The sequence below is a fragment of the Erinaceus europaeus genome, chromosome 16, assembly GCF_950295315.1.
Source record: "Erinaceus europaeus chromosome 16, mEriEur2.1, whole genome shotgun sequence".
NCBI classification, from domain to species: domain Eukaryota; kingdom Metazoa; phylum Chordata; class Mammalia; order Eulipotyphla; family Erinaceidae; genus Erinaceus; species Erinaceus europaeus.
The window spans coordinates 11,068,771-11,089,571 of NC_080177.1; the positions used below are offsets into that span (position 1 = coordinate 11,068,771).

Sequence of the window (20,801 nt, forward strand, 5' to 3'; positions counted from 1 at the left end):
AGAACAAACACCTCATCACAGACCCCTGCGAGCGTCAACCCGGCTTTGACCTAGCACGTTATGACTGGGCCCTCCTCAATCGCTATCGAACAGGCCATGGCTGGTGCGCCGCTATGTTCCATCGCTGGGGAGCCAGAGACGACCCGAACTGCCCCTGCGGCTCCAGACAGACTATGACCCACATAGTCAACGACTGCCACCTCTCCAGATTCAAAGGAGGTCTCGAAACTTTACATCAGGCTCAACCTGACGCTGTTGACTGGCTATGGAAGAAGGGCAAACGCTAGAAGAAGAAGAACCTACCATGTATGAGGATCAGGGTTCAAGTCCCTGAGTCTCCATCTGCAGGAAGGAAGTTTCATGAAAGGGAATATTTGGTATTGTAGTCTCTTTCACTTGCTCTGCTTCTCTCTCTTTTTTTTTTAAATATTTATTTTATTTACTTATTTCCTTTTGTTGCCCTGGTTGTTTTATTGTTGTAGTTATTATTGTTGTTGTCATTGTTGGATAGGACAGAGAGAAATGGAGAGAGGAGGGGAAGACAGAGAGGAGGAGAGAAAGATAGACACCTGCAGACCTGCTTCACCGCCTGTGAAGCGACTCCCCTGCAGGTGGGGAGCCGGGTTCAAACCGGGATCCTTATGCCGGTCCTTGCGCTTTGCGCCACCTGCGCTTAACCCGCTGCGCTACAGCCCGACTCCCCTGCTTCTCTGTCTCTATCTAAAGAAGTTAAACATTCTTTTTTTTAAAAAAAAAAAATTTATTTATTCCCTTTTGTTGCCCTTGTTTTATTACTGTAGTTATTGTTGTTATTGATGTTGTTGTTGTTGGATAGGACAGAGAGAAATGGAGAGAGGAGGGGAAGACAGAGGGGGAGAGAAAGACAGACACCTGCAGACCTGCTTCACCGCCTGTGAAGCAACTCCCCTGTAGGTGGGGAGCTGGGGCTTGAACCTGGATCGTTACGCCGGTCCTTGGACTTTGCACCACCTGTGCTTAACCCGCTGCACCACTAACTGACTCCCAGAAGTTAAACATTCTTTTTTTAATTTAATTTAATTTTATTTATTTATTCCCTTTTGTTGCCCTTGTTTTATTGTTGTAGTTATTATTAATGTCGTTGTTGTTGGATAGGACAGAGAGAAATGGAGAGAGGAGGGGAAGACAGGGGGAGAGAAAGACAGACATCTGCAGACCTGCTTCACTGCCTGTGAAGGGACCTGCCTGCAGGTGGGGAGCCGGGGGCTCGAACCGGGATCCTGATGCCGGTCCTTGAGCTTAGCAAACATTCTTTTAAGTGATTTTACTAGAAGAATCTTGACATAAACTACAATGTGATAATTATATATGTAGGCAAACAAAGAGATTTTCCTGCTCATTTTTTGCCTACCCAAAGTTGTTTTTTTTTTAATTGGGTAGAGACAGAGAGAAATTGAGAAAGGGAGGGAAGAGGTAGAGAGAGAGAGAGAGAGAGAGAGAGAGAGAGAGAGACACCTGCAGCCCTGCTTCACCTGTCATGAAGCTTTCTTCCTGCAGGTAGGGAACAGGGGCTTGAACCTGGATCCTTGTGCACTGTAATATGTGCACTTAACCAGGTGCAGTACCTCCTGGCCTACCCAAAGTTCTACCAATCCCTGAGAACCCTACTCAAGTTCATCCTTCTTCAGAAACTTCACAGAACCCTCCTCCTTATAGTTATCAGTAAAACCCCTTACTTCCTCCCCCCTATAGCTTTGTTCTTCTAAGCATCTGTTGTAATTTCCATAAGTAAATAGCACTCCTCAGTATTAGATGCTAAATAAGTATTAGGTGGATTGAATTTGAGAGAATAATGGAATTCAATCCACCTAATACTTATTGTTGGTCTTGGGAGAGAAAACTACAGGATTCCTACAGCTTTCTTTGTATTTAGACACATATAGCCGTCCTAGTTTTGATGGCACACTGAAAGTAATTCAGATATGTAAAAGAACATTGAACATATGAGCATTACTCTCAGTATGACCAAATAGGGAGTGGGGAAGATGTTGGTCAAAAAGTGCAAACTTGCTATAAGATGAGTTAAGTTCTAATATACTGGGTAGTGATTATAATTAATAATACGAAAGCATATACTTGAGAGTTGATAAGAGTACATCTTAAATGTTCACACCATAAAAAGGAAATTATAATTATGTACGTTCGGTAAAACTATGTTGGTACTTATTTATTTATTATTGCCTCCAGGGTTATTGCTGGGGCTTGATGCCAACACTACGAGGCCACCACTCCTGGCAGCCATTTTTTTTCTCCTCCCGCCCCCCCCCCCCTTATTCAATAGGACAGAGAGAAATTGAAAGAGGAGGGGGAGGTATAGAGGGAGAGAAAGACACCTGAAGACCTGTTTCACTGCTTGTGAAGTGTCCCCACTGCTGGTGGGGAGCGGGGGCTCGAACCTGGGTCCTTGCCGTTAGTACTATGTGCACCTAACCAGGTGTGCCACTGCCTGGCCCCATGAGCAGTTATTTTGCAATGTATAATTATCAAATCAGTACATTGTACAGATGTTTTTTGTTTTGGTTTTTTGCCCACAGGGTTATCATTGGGACTTGGTGCTAGTACTACAAAGCCACTGCTCACCACAGCCATTTTTTTTTCTTTTTTTCTCTCTTTCTATTATACTTGATATGACAGAGAGGAATTGAGAAGGTAGGGAAGATAGAAAGATAAATACCTACAGACCAGCTTCACCGCTCCTGAAGCAGAACCCCCCTGCAATTGGGGAGCAGGGGCTTGAGCCAGGGTCGTTGCACATATGTGCTCTTAACCATGTGCACCACTGCCCAAGTCCCCTGGACAATTATATCTTTTTTAAAAAAATTTAAATATTTATTTATTTTCTCTTTTGTTGCTCTTCTTGTTTTAGTTGTTATTGTTGTTGTTATTGATGTCACCGTTGTTAGATAGGACAGAGAAATGGAGGAGGCAGAGGGGGAGAGAAAGATACCTACAGACCTGCTCCACCGCCTGTGAAGCGACTGCCCTGCAGGTGGGGACCGGGGGTCTCAACCGGGATCCTTACGCTTTGTGCCACATGCGCTTAACCCACTGCACTACTGCCTGACTCCCCATGGACAATTATATCTTTATCTCACCATGGAACATTTAAAGATTTGTTTAATTTATGAGAGAGTAGAAACCTCTCTGGCACACGCAATGCCAATTAACAAACCCAGAGCTTCACACATGCAAGCCTCACACATCCTGTGCTCTATCATTGAGCCATCAGCTCAGCCTAAAATGTGTATATTATCTCTACCAACTGTATGTCCAAGCAAGTAAATACAAAGAAGGGGGACCTTTGCCTTGTGGATACCACTGTTCTCCAGTGTGTTTTCTTATTATTGTGAGTTGCCTGAAGCTATACTGGGAAAATGTATTGAAGCTAATCTCATGTGTCTGTTTTCAGGTTCCTCTCCTGGCTGAAGTTTATGGAATAGAGGGAAATATTTTCAGGCTTAAAATCAATGAAAAGGCTCCCCTAAAACCTAGGTATGAAGTTGCTGATGTCATCACAAACAAGTTAAACACTATAAGGTAAATCCAGGAACAAGATAACTTCCACATACCTTCTATGTGTTATTTATCATATGTATGTGGTAGATTTTTGCATGTGACTTACATTTAATATATTCAAAAATAGAATCCTTTGTAGAACTCGCAGTTCATTGGGGCTAAAGGCATCCATTTGTATTTCATTCATTCTATTTTTTCTTTGTCTGTTACTTGACTCATCAGCACTTCATAATAGGGAAAGACAGGGCTTTCTAATATGCCCTTCTCACAAAGAAAATAATTTATCAATCAGAACCAGACATTGGGAGCAAATAGAAAAAGAGCTATTTAATGTATTCACTCAAATTTGCAATAGGACTCCAGAGAGCTAACGCACTAATCAAAATCCCATAGGTACAGTAATTTATATAGTTAGACTGACTCAGTTTTAATTAAAAATTGTCTCGTAAGTCTAACAGGTAATTGGACTTAGTGTCAGTGATAAATTAATGAGTGTCTAGGTGAAAAAAATCTCTGGAGATTAAGACATTTCTCATATGCCTAAAACATCTTCATTGGTTCTCACTATACTTTCTAGTGCTATTCCAACTTGGTTCAATTTATTTCTGCTTTTTTTTTTTCATGTTATTTCACTTAGGAAATACAAGCTTATGCAGGACGCCATCATTTTAATTATGCATTTATCATGGTTTTATGTAGGTTAATTTTTCCATCAAAATATAGCAAAGGGCCAGGAATCATATGGAGAAAGTGATTCAGTTATTATATAGCCATCATAAATTTTAAATATGGCTGTTTTTGACCTACTATGGTAAGATAAAAAGTTATGTACAGGAATTAAAAGAGATTGTTCTTATCTATTTTTAGAGAGAGATCATTTGTGTGAACTTGAATATATATATATATTTACCCCATATCTAAAAACTTGGAAGAACTACAGTGGTTATTGATAGAGGCATGGGGGCACAGAACCTTGGCGGTACAGAACTGTATGCCTATTCTTTTATAATCATATAAGTCACTAGTGAAAATACAAAAAGAAAGAAAGAAAGAAAGAAAGAAAGAAAGAAAGAAAGAAAGAAAGAAAGGAACAGAGTATTGTGAGGGGGATGGGGGAGAGAGATCAGAGCATTGCTCCATGATATGTGGTGCCAAGGATCTAACCTAGAGTCTTACATGTCAAGATATTCAATCTCCGTGGCCCCAATTCTTAAATTTTTTTCGGTTTGGCAAATGACACTGCATATATAACCACTTGTTCATGACATGCCTGTTCTTTAATTATTTTTTAATTTTTTAAAATATTTATTTCATCCCTTTTATAGCCCTTGTTTTTTACTGTTGTAGTTATTATTGTTATTTATGTCGTCATTGTTGGATAGGACAGAGAGAAATGGAGAGAGGAGGGGAAAACAGAGGGGGGGGAAAAGACAGACACCTGCAGACCTGTTTCACTGCTTGTGAAGCGACTCCCCTGCAGGTGGGGAGCCGGGGGCTCAAACCAGGATCCTTCTGCTGGTCCTGTGCTTTGCGCCACCTGCTGCACTACCGCCTGACTCCATTATTATTATTATTATTATTATTATTATTATTATTATCTTGGAAGATCCTCTTTACTAGAAGAACCTTTAACATTTTTGTCTGTACTTATATGTAAAATTAGCATTAAGTTTTTTTTATCATGTCTTGACATTAGAGTGGGAATTAGCATTGCTTAGTAAATGTGATGTATTAATTTTGCTTTATTAAAATCACTTTATTGGGGGGTTAGTGGCTTATAGTACAGTTGTTGATACCTGGGTAAAAATTCTTATCTGACCATGATAGGTGTCTGCAAAGCACTCTTACCCTCAACCAAAGTCCTCTTCCACCATCAAGCACCGGGACCTCAGAGCCCACAAACCAATTGCAGTCAAACTACCTCAAGAATTACAAGATTTCATATTAGCAAAATAAAAGGAACCTTGGGAAATAAAACTGTAAATACTTTCTGAAAGATTCTTAGACTGGGAAGAATAAGTATGCCTTTAGAGCACTCACAATTTATTTAAATGGGTGTCCCTACCAGAGAATCTGGATTGGACATGTTAGCTTGGACACCTGAGAGTAGTTCTAATTGTTTACTTGGTTAACCAGCTATCAGCTATGGCCTCTGATGACTAGAACTGTGATGACAGAAACAACTTGGCATGTTGTAGCTTAAGAGATCCACAGATTTAGGGAAGTGAAAATGGTGAAGTGGATATATCACATACAACTAGTTTGTCTGGCGTCTAATTCTGTTTTCCACAAAGATCCAGAGGATGTTATTTTCAGTAAGAATTACGTTAATTAGGGAACTTGGAAAGCATTATAGTGAACATCTTTTGTAGGATGGAGATAAAAGTGAGAAGTGATGCTATTGCAATGAGCTCCCTGATTTCATGGGAGGGGATGAAACTCCAGATGGCAAAGCCAGTGTAGCAGTGTTGAATGCATGTTTCCATAATCAGCAGCCCCATGTGTTTCTCAAAATGGTTAACCCTAAATTCAGTGGTCAGTGTCAGGAGGTCCATGAGACAGAACAGATGGACTAAAGTTCTACTTGATGAAATGATCAAAAGAACTCTTCCTAGGAGCCAACAAACTAGCTCACTTGGGTAGTGCACTTGCTTTTGTCTTGAGCATGACCTAGATTTGAGCCTGGTCTCCAACATGTTGGAGGAAGCTTCAGTGCTGTGATGCCTTGCCTTTTCTTCTTTCTATTTGAAAAAGTTTGCAAAGGGCCAGGTGGTAGTATAACCTGGTTGAGTGCACATGTTACAATGTACATGGACCCATGTTCAAGCCCCTGGTCCCCACCTGCAGGGGGAAAACTTTGTGAGTTGTGAAGCAGTGTTGTAGGTGTCTCTCTTCCTCCCTCCCTCTCTGTCTCGTGGTACACTCTCGATTTCTGTCTGTCTCTACCTAATAAATAAAGATTGAAAAAAATTTTAAAAATATTTTAAAAAAGAAAAAGTTTGCTCAGAGCAGTGAAGACCCAGCAATGACAGAAGAGAGAGGTTGGGGAGAGGGCAGGAGAAAAGAACTCTGCATAGGTTAGTGAACAACCTCTCAGTATTCCAGAGTTAATTTTCACATCCCAATCAGCATGCTTGAATAAGAGACCTAGAATCTATGGAGAGAGGGACTTTCTGAGAAGGGAATAAGAGGGAGCTGGGCAGTGGTGCACATGTTACCATGCATCCAAGGACCTAAGTTCAAGCCCCCAGTCTTCAGCCACAGGAGGAAGCTTCACAAGCAGATCAGTGCTGCAGCCTTCTTGCCTTGCCCTCTCAATTTCTCTCTGTCCTATCAAATAAAAAGGGGGGGGGGGGATCAGGTAAAGTGCACATGGCGCGAAGTGCAAAAACTGGTGTAAGGATCCCGGTTCAAGCCCCCGGCTCCCCAGCTGAAGGGGGGTTGCTTCACAGGCGGTGAAACAGGTCTGCTAGGTGTCTATCTTTCTCTCCCCCTCTCTGTCTTCCGCTCCTCTCTCCATTTCTCTCTGTCCTATCCAACAACAACATCAGCAACAGCAACAACAATAATAACCACAACAACAATAAAACAATAAGGGCAACAAAAGGGGGAAAAAAAAGCCTCCAGGAGCAGTGGATTCATGTTGCAGGCACTGAGCCCCAGCAACAACCCTAGAAGCAAAAAAAGAATACTTAGAATTAAGAGAATAACAAGATTTAAAAAAAAAAGGTGGGGGGATGGCCACCAGGAGCAGTGGCTTCAGCAATCAGGCACTGAGTGAGCGATAGCAGTTGTTCTGGTGACAGTAAAAAAAAAAAGATAACAAGACATAAGTTATCCATTCTATCTTTATCTTTCCCTAGAGAGCCCTCTGATCATTTATCAGTGTGGCTAAATACTATGGAAATAAAGAACTAAACCTATGATATATTATAAATGCTGCCTCTGAGCTTAAGTAATTCCTAGGGGTCCAAAAATACCCCAACAGTCTGGTTGTCTAGTAGGAGGCTTATGGGCGTCAGGTGGCAAATAAGCAGAGTGTTTGTTTGTTTGTTTGCCTCCAGGGTTATTGCTGGGGCTTGGTGCCAGCACTATGAATCCACTGCTGCTGGTAGCTGTTTTTTTTTTTTTTTCCATTTTACTAGATAGGATAGAAATAAATTGAGAGAGGAAGGGGAAATAAGAGAGAAATATAGACACCTGCAGACCTGCTTCAACTTGTGAAGCATCCCCCCTGCAGGTGGAGAGCCAGGGGCTTGAACCCAGATCCTTGCACAGGTCCTTGTGCTTAGTGTGCCACCACCTAGCCCAGGTGTTTTTATTGCTGCCAGGATTAAGAGTGCAGCTCGGTGCCAGCACTACAAATCTACCACTACCAGTGGCCATTTTTCCTTTCTTTCTTCCTTTCTTTCTTTCTCTCTCTCTCTGTCTCTCTCTTTCTTTCTTTTCTGATAGGACAGAAATTGAGAGGAGAGGGAGAAAGAAAGAAAGAGACACTTGCAGACATGCTTCATTGCTCACAAAGCTTCCCCCTTGTAGGTAGAGAGCAGGGGCTTGAACCAGCATCCCTGTGCATGGTAATGTGTACTCAACCAGGTGCACCACCACCTGGACTCTAGGTAGGCAGAATTTTGACCTTCTTCCATCTTACTGTGAACACAGTCAGTCATTATCCAATCTATGTTATTCCATCTTACTGTGAACACAGTCAGTCATTATCCAATCTATGTTATTTCCTCAGTTTCTAAGCATGTGGTTGGGGTGAGAAATAAAAGCCAAGTGTTTCGTTTCTGCACACCAAGTATTACTATTATATACTGTCCAAAGTAAAGCAATAATGATGACACTCACTGACATTTACTGAGTGTTAATTATGTGCCAGGCGCTGTGCTCAGTATATAATCTCATTCAATTCTCTCTAAAAAAAAAAAAAACAACAACAACTCTTTGTTCTTGCTTTTGTTATTTCTACCTTACAGATTAGGAAACTTAAGAACTAGAAAGATTGATTAGTTTGTACCAAAGGTGCATAATAAAGCTCTGTTCTACTAGGTTCTCTAACAACAAAGTCCATGCTCTTAGTAAGAACACTCTACTGCCTGAACTTTGCTATGCCATATGACTAATGAATGACAAATTAATCGCTCCAAAGGAGAATCACTTAGAGCCATATGAAAACAGAGCAATTTATCTGTCTCTTCTGCTTTGTTTTCTAGGCTGACTTCATGCTCTGAAGATATAGGCAGTCTGCTATTGGCAAATGGAACAGGAGATTTGAAATGTCGTATCTTGGCAGATCCATTCCAGATAGACTTGGTGTCTGAAGAGGAGGTTGTGATGAGCATAAATTCCCGGGGCCAGTTGTACTTCGAGCATCTGCAAATTCCACTCAAGCAAAGGTACATTATTTGTACATTAGTTGACACATAACTTAAGAAAAACCCTTTGTGAACAAGTGATTTCATAGATAATTCAGGTACCATATCTTGTAAGTAGTATAGTTAGTATCACCATAGAAAACTGATTCATCTTATTTGTGAAATATTTTTTGAGAAATTTCACCTTTTCACCTGTGTTGGAGGAAGGCAGGCTTGTTACCTAGAATTGTGCCCTAACTCTGGGGAATGTGAGACTCTTGCTACATTCTGAGTATTTCACCTGGATCATCACTGATACACCACCCAGGTTTGAGCCAACCCCCCCCCCCAATACAATGGAGGAAGTAGGAAGAATGGCTTTTTTTTTTTTTTTTGGTCTCCAGGGATTCCCGCTTCATAAGCAGTGAAGCAGATCTACAGGTATCTTTCTCTCTCTCCCCTCAATTTCTCAATTTCTCTCTGTCCTACCCAATAAAATAGAAAAAATGGCTGCCAGGAACAGTGGAGTCGTAGTGCAGGCACTGAACCCCAATGATAACCCTGGAGACAAAAAGAAGAAGAATGGAATGAAATGGACATTTAAATGTAACTGTGGTGTTAAAATTAATTGTCACATCATTATGGAAGATCTTTTTTTTTTCTCTCTGTTTTGTGATAGTATGGAGTAAAGAGAGCTATGTTCTACCTTGCTTACTTATTTTTAATACTATGATTATGTATATTTATAAAAATCTGATAAATATATTTTACATTAACAAGAAAATTCAAATATACATTCTTTGTAAGAAACCAAGCTAGTGATCACTATTTAATTTTATAAATTTATTTCTATAATGATGTTCTCCCTGATAAGTTAAAGGATATAATTTATGGCATCTCAAAGTTAGAAATGAAGACCTATATCATCAAGCACAATTGTCATGAAACATCTTTATTTTAAAAGCAGACTCACTAAAGAAAATGAAGCGGATGCAGCAGTTGGCACCTCTCAGGTGACTCCATTGGCATGCGTGTGTGTGTGTGTGTGTGTGTGTGTGTGTGTGTGTGCGCGCGCGTGTGGGTGTGTGTTAATCTTTTTCACCATCATTATGGAGCCTATAATGTGCTCTTCTTTGTACAGATGTTCTCGTACAGATGGGTACTTGCTAAACGCTCTACTCTACATAAACCGAACTGCCTGTTTCCTGCTTACCTCAAATCTCATAGATTTATTTGTTCATTTACTCATTCATTCACAGAACAGATCACTTCTGAGTTTCTGCTTTGTGACAAGTACACAAAAATTATGGGAAACTAGTGGGGATTGTATTGTTATATGGAAAACTGAAAAAATGTTAGGCATTTACAAACTATTGTATTTACTGTCGAATGTAAAACATTAATTCCCCAACAAAGAAATCTTAAAAAAATATTACAGGAGACAAAGAATCAGCAGCAAATAAAACAAATCCCAGTCTACCCTCATGAGGCTTAGAACCTACTGGGAAAGTCAGACGCTAAGTAATTAGGAGCATTGGAAGGGTTACGGAGAGTGCTGCGGAAGGATACAACAAGGCTCTTCACCTTAATGAGAGTCAACTTAAATCATGTTAAAGCAGAAACTGATGCATGCGGATACTTTAGCAAGTCAAAAAGTTCCAGGTAAAGGGAGTTGCATATTCAAAGATCTTGAGGTAAGAAGGGCCACATTTGAAGAGAATATATGAAGGTGTATCTTTTAGCTTTCTATCAAGGCTAGAGTGAAATGCTGGAGCAATCTAGGAAGAATCTTATAGTGATTCTTTTATCCAACATAATTGTTGAGCCAGATACTGAATAAAGAATTGGCTATATGTCAGTGACTAAATCAAATTACCCAATACCAGGGCACATATATTCTTCTAAGCTATGCTGATCTTTGGGGTTTTATCCTAGAAGCAAAATAAAAACAAGGAAAGGCTTTATAAGCAGATTAGACTCATAGTATCATTCCTATTTTTAAAAATTTATTTTGGCTTAGTTATGAAGAATGGACAGTTCAGAAATTTCCCATCATCATCCAAGCCACATGCATCTTCAAAAGAGCCCTAATAGTAATGGCCAGCAGGATTGATGGATTCCACTTCCAGGATAGAAGTAATAAGACAAATATTTTTTCCTCTTTAGAAATGACCTGTGCTGATGGGTGTGAGAGAATAATAATTTTTCCATTTCCATGTGAGAAAATAAGAGAAATACACATAAGACAAATACAAATAAGACAGTCACACACAGATTTATGACAATATGTCACATCAGTTATAGGAAGACTTCTAGATAGATAGTGTTCTGAGCCACAGATCTCTTGCAGGAATCTGATGAAAACTATGAACCATCAGTGTAGAAAAATGCCACCTTGTGTGAGGGAGTTCACAAGCTCTAAGACTCATTTATAAGCTCCAGGATAATAATCACTACATTAAAAGTTCAGGTGTGGCAAGGGAGATAGTGTGATGGTTATATAAAAAAAAGATTTTTCACACCTGAGGCTCCAAAGTCCCAAGTTCAATCCCCACACCACTAGAAGCCAGAGCTGATCAGTCAGTGCTCTGGTGGAAAATTAATTAATTAGCTAATTAATTAACTCAGGTGTGATTTTTTTTTTTAAAAAAAGATAACCTCAGTTTACTGAAGCTTTACTTATACAGAAACAACTAGAAATAGGCAAAGGGTGTGCTTCAGAGAAATTTACATTTTACTCACACCATCTTTTAAACTTTTTACTGTAATAAAGTCGATTTTTGTAAAACTGGTTAAGTTTATAGCTCTAAACCAAAATGTTATGAAGCTGAACAGTCACCTCCACCAAGCTGACTTCACATCTTGAGGGAAAGAGCTCATCACAGACCAAACAAATCTTTTGCTTCGGGGGTTCTCAAAACAGATTTAAGTTAGTTGACTCAAAATGTCTGCCTCACATGTTTGTAATTAAAATAATAATTTAAAAAAAGCTTATAGCTGTAAAGGCTACATTTTTCAAAGTGATTTCATATCATTTTGACTTACAGAATGATATTTAAATATTAAAACAGTTTGAGAACAACAAAAGACCCCAGGCTGAAAAAAATTAAGTCAGAATAAAATATAACCCAGTGATGCCACTTAACAGACATAATACCCCAAAATGATGCCAAGCACTCAAACAAGTATTTGTGTGCACACTGTCCAGAGCAGCCATATTCATAGTAGCCAAAAGGTGGAAACAGTTCCAATCCACTCTGACTAGGAATACATAATGGGAAGTAGGACATAACTACAGAAGTGAAATATTACTTAACACCAAAAGGGAAGCCCTGAGACAAGCACAAAATAGATGAAACTTGAAGATATTATACTCATAAATCAGTCATAAAAGGGCAAAGTATATATGATTTCAATTATATGCGATTATCTAGAGTCATCAAAATCATATGAACCAGAAGTAGAATGGTGTTTGCCAGAAATTGGGAGGAGGGGGGAGGTATGGGAAGTTATTATTTAATAGTGTGGAGGTTCAATTTTAGGGAGATGTCAAATTTCCGTAAATAGATGGTGATGATGGTTATGCACTGTAATATGCCTGAGATGCGGGGCCAGACAGTAGTGCCACGGGTTAAGCACACATGGCGCAAAGCCCAAGGACCAGCACAAGGATCCAGGCTCCAGCTGCTGGCTCCCAATCAGCAGGAGGGTTGCCTCAAGGGCGGTGAAGCAGGTCTGCAGGTGTCTGTCTTTCTCACCTCCTCTCTGTCTTCTCCTCCTCTCTCCATTTCTCTTTGTCCTATCCAACAACAAGGACAACGAAGTGGGAAAAATGGCCTCTAGGAGCAGTGGACTCGTAGTACAGGCACCGAGCCCCAGCAAAAACCCTGGAGGCAAAAATAAATAAATAATGTTTGATGCCTGAGATGATAAACTCTATATATATTTGACCATAATGAAAAAATATTCTTGCCAACTGGAGTTCGTAAGGAAAACTGTTATCATTTACTGAAAGTACAATCTGACTTGTTAAATATATGAACATTGTAAAACATTAATTCATTCTCTCAGTCAAGATTTTTTACTAATCCAGTTAAAAGATACAATTGTAGGGAGTCGGGCGGTAGCGCAGCGGGTTAAGCGCATGTGGCGCAAAGCCAAGGACTGGAGGAAGGATCCTGGTTGAGCCCCCGGCTCCCCACCTGCAGGGGAATCCCTTCACAGGCGGTGAAGCAGGTCTGCAGGTGTCTTTCTCTCCCCTCTCTGTCTTCCCCTCCTCTCTCCATTTCTCTCTGTCCTATCCAACAATGACGACAACAATAATAACTACAACAAGAAAACAACTAGGGCAACAAAAGGGAATAAATAAATAAATACTTTTTAAAAAGATACAATTGTAGTAACACTGGCGGCAATTTAGAAACTGTATTTGCTTCTTTTGGTACCTACAGGAAAATCAAGACGACCTGGGCCTGTGGGAAGAGAAATTTGGAAAATTTGTGGATATCAAGGCTAATGGTAAAAAGTGAAACTGATGTAGTATTAAAACATCTTTCCAAAATATGTCATGGTTTAAAAGTCACCTGGTGGGGCAGGGCTGTGTTGCACCAGATTAAATGCACATAGTACGAAGCGCAAGGACCCCCAGTTCGAGCCCCCTGCTCCCCACCTGCAAGAGGCCAGGGGTCGCTTCACAAGTGGTGAAGCGGGTCTGCAGGTGTCTGTCTCTCTCCCTCTCTACACCTCCCTCCCCTCTCAATTTCTTTCTGTCCTATCCAAAAAATTAAAAAGATGGCCACAGGAGCAGTGGATCCATAGTGCAAGCACCCACCCCCAGGGATAACGCTGGAGGTTAAAATAAATAAATAAAGTAAAATTAAAATAAAAATTGCCTGGCCATCTGTGACATTTCTCACCAAGCTTATGGTGAGCCAGCAGGGTGTGTGTGTGGGGGGTCAGTTTGTATTTTGAGGAGACACCTTTCTTATACTTAGAATTTACATACTTTGAAAAAAATGTTTTCCTCCTCTTTCCTTCCTACTTTGTCAATAACATCCTAACTCCTTTAACCTTCCTGTTCTGTCAATAGCATCTATGACTATAACCTTATTTAAGAGGGAAGACTGACATTGTATCTTACAAATGAGGGTCTGGAAGAGGGAAATTAGCGTGGGCTCTCCTCTCTGTAAAAGTGAAATATTCCCCTCCCCCCTACCCTGTAGATTCCCTTTCTGTAAACTTTTTCACATAAGGACTATTTGATGTCAGATATTTTCACTGAGGACTTCATTTTAAGTCTCTAAAATAATTGTTAAATAAAAGACTTAGCTTTTGGTTAAAGAAGATGTGTTTATCTTTAAGCATAAAGTTGAGGTATTTTTTTTTATTTTATAATTTATTTATTTATTGGGGAATTAATGTTTTACATTCAACAGTAAATACAATAATTTGTACATGCATAACATTCCCCAGATTCCTTTTTTTTTTTTTGGGGGGAATAATAAATTTTTTTTTTTAAGTTGTTTTCTTTTTTTTTTTAATTTAAGAAAGGATTAATTAACAAAACCATAGGGTAGGAGGGGTACAACTCCACACAATTCCCACCGCCCAATCTCCATATCCCACCCCCTCCCCCGATAGCTTTCCCATTCTCTATCCCTCTGGGAGCATGGACCCAGGGTCATTGAGGGTTGCAGAAGGTAGAAGGTCTGGCTTCTGTAATTGCTTCCTCGCTGAACATGGGCGTTGACTGGTCGGTCCATACTCCCAGTCTGCCTCTCTCTTTCCCTAGTAGGATGGGTCTCTGGGGAAGCTGAGCTCCAGGACACATTGGTGGTGTCTTCAATCCAGGGAAGTCTGGCCAGCATCCTGATGACACCTGGAACCTGGTGACTGAAAAGAGAGTTAACATACAAAGCCAAACAAATTGTTGAGCAATCATGGACCCAAAGCTTGGAAAAGTGGAGAGGAAGTATTAGGGAGGTACTCACTGCAAACTCTAGTATACTTCTGCTTTCTTACTTTGGTGCCATACTCCAAACTCAGTCAATTTCTGCTTTGCGTTTCTACTTCTTTTTTTTTTTTACATGCATAACATTCCCCAGATTCCCATTTAGCAATACAACCCCCACTATTTCATTCATCATTTTTCATGGACCTGTATTCTCCCGACCCACCCACCCACCCCAGAGTCTTTTACTTTGGTGTAATACTCCAATTCCATTTCAGGTTCGACTTGTGTTTTCTTTTCTAATCTTGTTTTTCAACTTCGGCCTGAGAGTGAGATCATCCCATATTCATCCTTCTGTTTCTGACTTATTTCACTCAACATGATTTTTTCAAGGTCCATCCAAGATCGGCTGAAAACGGTGAAGTCACCATTTTTTACAGCTGAGTAGTATTCCATTGTGTATATATACCACAACTTGCTCAGCCACTCATCTGTTGTTGGACACCTGGGTTGCTTCCAGGTTTTGGCTATTACAAATTGCGCTGCCAAGAACATATGTGTACACAGATCTTTTTGGATGGATGTGTTGGGTTCCTTAGGATATATCCCCAGGAGGGGAATTGCAGGGTCATAGGGTAGGTCCATTTCTAGCCTTCTGAGAGTTCTCCAGACTGTTCTCCACAGAGGTTGGACCAATTGACATTCCCACCAGCAGTGCAGGAGGGTTCCTTTGACCCCACATCCTCTCCAGCATTTGCTGCTGTTACCTTTTCTGATGTGTGACATTCTCACAGGAGTGAAGTGATATCTCATTGTTGTCTTGATTTGCATTTCTCTGACAATCAGAGACTTGGAGCATTTTTTCATGTGTTTCTCGGCCTTTTGGATCTCTTCTGTGGTGAATATTCTGTCCAATTCCTCCCCCCATTTTTGGATGGGGTTATTTGTTGTCTTGTTGTTGAGTCTGGTAAGCTCTTTATATATGTTGGTTATTAAACTCTTATCTGATGTATGGCATGTAAAGATCTTCTCCCATTCTGTGAGGGGTCTCTTGATTTGGGTAGTGGTTTTTTTTGCTGTGAAGAAGCTTTTTAATTTGATGTAGTCCCATAGGTTTATACTTGCCTTAGTCTTCCTTGTAATTGGATTCGTTTCATTGAAAATGTCTTTAAAATTTATGCGGAAAAAAGTTCTTCCAATATTTTCCTCTAAGTATCTGATAGTTTCTGGTCTAACATCCAAGTCCTTGATCCACTTGGAATTTACTTTTGTATTTGGTGAAATACAGTGATTCAGCTTCATTCTTCTGCATGTTTCAACCCATTGTTTCCAACACCATTTGTTGAAGAGACTCTGCTTTCCCCATGTAATAGTCTGGGCCCCTTTGTCAAAGATTAGATGTCCATACATGTGGAGCCTCATTTCTGGGCTCTCAATTCTATTCCACTGGTCAGTGTGTCTGTTCATGTTCCAGTACCAAGCAGTTTTGATGACAATGGCCCTATAATATAGTTTGAGATCTGGCAGTGTGATGCCTCCAGTTCTGTTCTTTTTTCTCAAGATTGTTTTGGCAATTCTAGGTCTTTTCTGGTTCCAGATAAACATTTGTAGCATTTGTTCTATTCTCCTAAAAAATGTGCTTGGGATCTTGATGGGGATAGCATTAAATTTGTAGATGGCTCTGGGTAATATATTCATTTTGATGATGTTAATTCTTCCAACCCATGAACATGGAATATCTTTCCACTTCTTTGTGTCTTTTTCAATTTCTTTGAGTAGTGACTCATAATTTTCAGTATACAAGTCTTTCACTTCTTTGGTTAGGTTTATTCCTAGATATTTTATTGTTTTTGTTGCTATAGAAAAAGGAACTGATTTCTGGATTTCAATTTCTTCTAACTTAGTGTTTGCATAGAGGAATGCCACTGACTTTTGAATGTTAATTTTATAGCCTGACACATTACTGTATTGCCTGATGATTTCCAAAAGCTTCTTGCTAGATTCCTTAGGTTTTTCCATGTATACTATCATGTCATCTGCAAATAAGGAGAGTTTGACTTCTTCTCTTCCAATCTGTATTCCTTTAATTCCTTGCTCCTGCCTGATTGCTATGGCAAGAACTTCCAACACTATGTTGAATAGTAATGGTGATAGTGGGCAGCCCTGTCTAGTACCTGATCTGAGGGGAAATGCTTCCAGTTTTTCACCATTGAGTATGATGTTGGCTGTAGGTTTGCTATATATAGACTCCACTATCTTCAGGAATTTTCCATCTATTCCTATTTTTTGTAGTGTTTTGATCATAAAGGGATGTTGTATTTTGTCAAAGGCTTTCTCTGCATCTATTGATATGACCATGTGGTTTTTGGTCTTGCTTTTGTTGATGTGGTGGATCACATTGATTGATTTACGTATATTAAACCAACCTTGCATGCCTGGGATAAACCCCACTTGGTCATGATGAACAATCTTTTTGATATACTGCTGTATCCGGTTGGCTAGAATTTTGTTCAATATTTTCGCATCTATGTTCATCAGAGATATTGGTCTGTAGTTTTCTTTTTTGGTTGTGTCCCTGTCTGCTTTTGGTATCAGGGTGATGTTGGCTTCATAGAAGCTGGCAGGGAGTATTCCAGTGTCTTCAATCTTCTGGAAGACTTTTAAAAGTAGAGGTATTAGTTCTTCTTTGAAAGTTTTGTAGAATTCATTTGTAAAACCATCTGGTCCAGGACTTTTATTTTTGGGGAGATTTTTGATAACTGTTTCAATTTCATTAGCTGTGATGGGCCTGTTCATATTATCCACTTCCTCTTTACTTAGTTTTGGAAGTTGGTAGGTATCTAGGAAATCATTCATTTCTTCCAGGTTCTCTAATTTGGTGGCATATAGTTGTTCATAGAAGCCTCGCATGATATGTTGAATTTCTGCAGTGTCTGTTGTGATATCTCCTCTTTCATTGACTATCCGATTTATTTGGGTCTTCTCCCTTTTTTGTTTTGTGAGTCTGGCTAAAGGCTTGTCGATTTTGTTTACTCTTTCGAAGAACCAACATTTACTTTCATTGATCTTTTGTATGGTTTTCCTATTCTCAATGTTATTTATTTCTGCCCTAACTTTAGTAATTTCTGTCCTTCTGGTTGCTTTAGGGTTCCTTTGTTGTTCTTCTTCTAGGTCTTTAAGATGTGCAATCAGGCTGTTTATTTGTGCCTTTTCTTGTTTCCTAATGTGTGCTTGTATAGCTATGAACTTCCCTCTTAGGACTGCTTTAGCTGTGTCCCAAATATTTTGATAGCTTGTGTCTTCATTTTCATTGAACTCTCGAAACATTTTGATTTCTTCTTTGATTTCCTCTTTAACCCAGAAGTTGTTAAGAAGTGTACTGTTGAGCTTCCACATTTTGGCACTGTTACTAATCTTTTGTTGATTGTTAAGTGTTAGTTTAATTCCACTGTGGTCTGAGAAGATGCTTGGGATGATTTCAGTGCTCTTGAATAGGCTGATGCTGTCTTTGTGGCCTAACATATGGTCTATCCTTGAGAATGATCCATGTGGATTTGAGTAAAATGTGTATTCCAGTTTCTTGGGATGAATGACTCTGAAAATGTCCAATAGTTCTAGTTTATCTATCTCTTCATTTAGCTCCCTTATGTCTTTACTGATTTTCTTCCTGGATGATCTGTCAAGTTGAGAGAGTGGGGTGTTGAAGTCCCCTACTATGATTGTGTTACTGTTAATATATTGCTGTAGCTCTTTCAGTAGAAGTTTGATGTATTTAGATGGCTTCTCATTGGGTGCATAGATATTAATAATTGTTAAGTCCTCTTGATTGACTGATCCTCTGAGCATTAAGTAGTGTCCATTCCTATCTTTTTTAATCTTATGTATTTTAAAGTCTATCATGTCAGATATGAGAATAGCTGTTCCTGCCCTTTTTTGTGGGCCATTGGCTTGAATGATAGTTTTCCATCCTTTCACTTTAAGTCTGTGTTTGTCTTGTTGCGTTAGGCTTGAATGATAGTTTTCCATCCTTTCACTTTAAGTCTGTGTTTGTCTTGTTGCGTTAGGTGAGTTTCCTGTAGACAACATATTGTTGGGTTGTGTTTTCTGATCCATCTTCCTACTCTGTGTCTTTTAATAGGTGAATTCAGGCCATTCACATTTATTGATATCAAAGATTGAAGATATTTTAACGCCATTCTTGTAGAGTTTTAGAGTGTTTTGATATATGTTCTATTTGTGGTGGTCTGGTTGTTTATAGGAAACCTTTCAGAACTTCTTTCAAGGCAGGCTTGGTGATGGTTGCTTCCTTCAACTGTTGCTTGTCTGAGAAGGTTTTGATGCTTCCATCTAGTCTGAATGACAATCTAGCAGGATATAGTATTCTTGGCTGAAAGCCTTTCTCATTGAGCACTCGATAGATATCTTGCCATTCTCTTCTGGCCTGTAGTGTTTGTATGGAGAAGTCTGCTGCTAATCTTATGGGTTTTCCTTTGTAGGTGACTCTTTGTTTTTCTCTTGCAGCCTTGAGGATCCTTTCTTTATCCTTATTCCTTTCCAATCTAAGTATGACATGTCTTGGTGTCTTTGGGTCTGGGTTAATTCTGTTTGGGACCCTCTGGGCTTCTTGAATCTTTATGTCTTTGGTGTTGTCTAGACTAGAGAAATTTTCAGCTATTATGGCCTGGAGAACGCTTTCTTCCTCCCCTTCTCTTTCTTCCTCTGGTAAGCCAATAATGCGTATATTGTTTCTTTTGAAGTCATCCCATAGGACTCTGTTGTTGTTTTCAGCATCTCTTAATCTCTTTTTGAGATCTCTTACTTCTTCTTTAGTTGTCTCTAATTCATCTTCAATCTTGCTAATTCTGTCTTCAGCCTCATTGATTCTATTCTCTCTGCCCTCTACTGCTTTCTGGAGTTCATCTATTTTGTTGCCCTGCTCTGATACTGTTTTAGCTTGTTCAGCTAGTTGCCTTCTTAGCTCAGCAATTTCAGCTTTCAGCTCTCTAATAACCATGAGATTATTAGAATTTTCTTCCATATTCTCATTTGTTGTTCCTGCAGTTCTGATTACAATTTTTTCAAATTCTTTACTCACTCCTGTTATTATTTCCTTAGCTAATGTTTGCATGTTGAACTCGTTGTTTTGTGTTTCGCCCTCTGGAGGACTTTTAGCTGGACTCTTGTCCTGGTTCGAGTCTCCATTATTTTTTCTTGTTGTTTTAACCATTTTATATAAGTTAAGAGGTTTTTCAATCCCTGAGTTGGAGTTCAGTGGTGTAAAAGCCTTTTTTTTTTCCCCTGTAGGCTATGGTAGCCTGAGGGCTTTTAAACTATCAATAGGCTTCTTGGCTTAATCAATGACTCCTGACCAAGAGATAAAGCAGGGTGTGGCAGAGCTAATGCAGTGGTTATGCAAAGAGACTTTCACAGCCCTTCAGCTATGCCACCGAGGTATAGGTCTTCTCCTGAGTTTCCCGGTTAGATCTCTGTGCCCTGGTGTCCCTCCCTGTTGCTGCTCCAGATTCTGAGGGTAGTAGCAATGGAGACTCAGAGTTGTACTTGGTGAGTCTCTGGGGAGTCCTTTCCTCCCTTCAGCTGTCCCCTTGTTGGTGGAGCAGACTGGAGGTGGTGTCTCCACTGACAAACTGTCGAACTGTTAGCAGTCACTTAATTTCTCCTTAGGCCCCTCTCTCCTCTCTATCACCAGCCACGCGTGTTTGTACTCACGGGTGATTTACTGGGTTCCTGTGGTCATTATAGTCCTGTCTTGTTTTCGGTCCGGGTGGTCTCCTTTGGTATTCCTAGTTGATCCGGGAGAGGAGAGGAGAGGAGAGAAAGCGATCTGCTGCTAGTAGCTCCGCCTCCGGACGTCGAATCAAAGTTGAGGTATTTTGAGGAACCAGGAAAAGTCCTACTGGTTTCCTTGGCATAACAATCAC

The 20,801-nt window shown here is 39.9% G+C and overlaps 1 protein-coding gene across 5 annotated transcripts in view; it reads left to right on the forward strand.

Annotated features, from left to right (window-relative positions):
* Positions 1-20,801, forward strand: part of GANC (glucosidase alpha, neutral C) — an 80,576-nt gene that overhangs the window by 18,528 nt on the left and 41,247 nt on the right. For 2 of the 5 annotated variants that reach the window (XR_009545266.1, XM_060174455.1), the window contains exons 5-8: positions 3,449-3,576; positions 8,772-8,954; positions 9,877-9,925; positions 13,364-13,430. Coding sequence is in view for 4 of the 5 variants with exons in the window: in XM_060174455.1 (XP_060030438.1) it covers positions 3,449-3,576; positions 8,772-8,954; positions 9,877-9,925; positions 13,364-13,430 (427 nt within the window). In the remaining variant the exon portion in view is untranslated. The remainder of the gene's footprint in view (positions 1-3,448; positions 3,577-8,771; positions 8,955-9,876; positions 9,926-13,363; positions 13,431-20,801) is intronic. The other 3 variants (XM_007533620.3, XM_060174456.1, XM_060174457.1) reach the window with 3 other exon arrangements.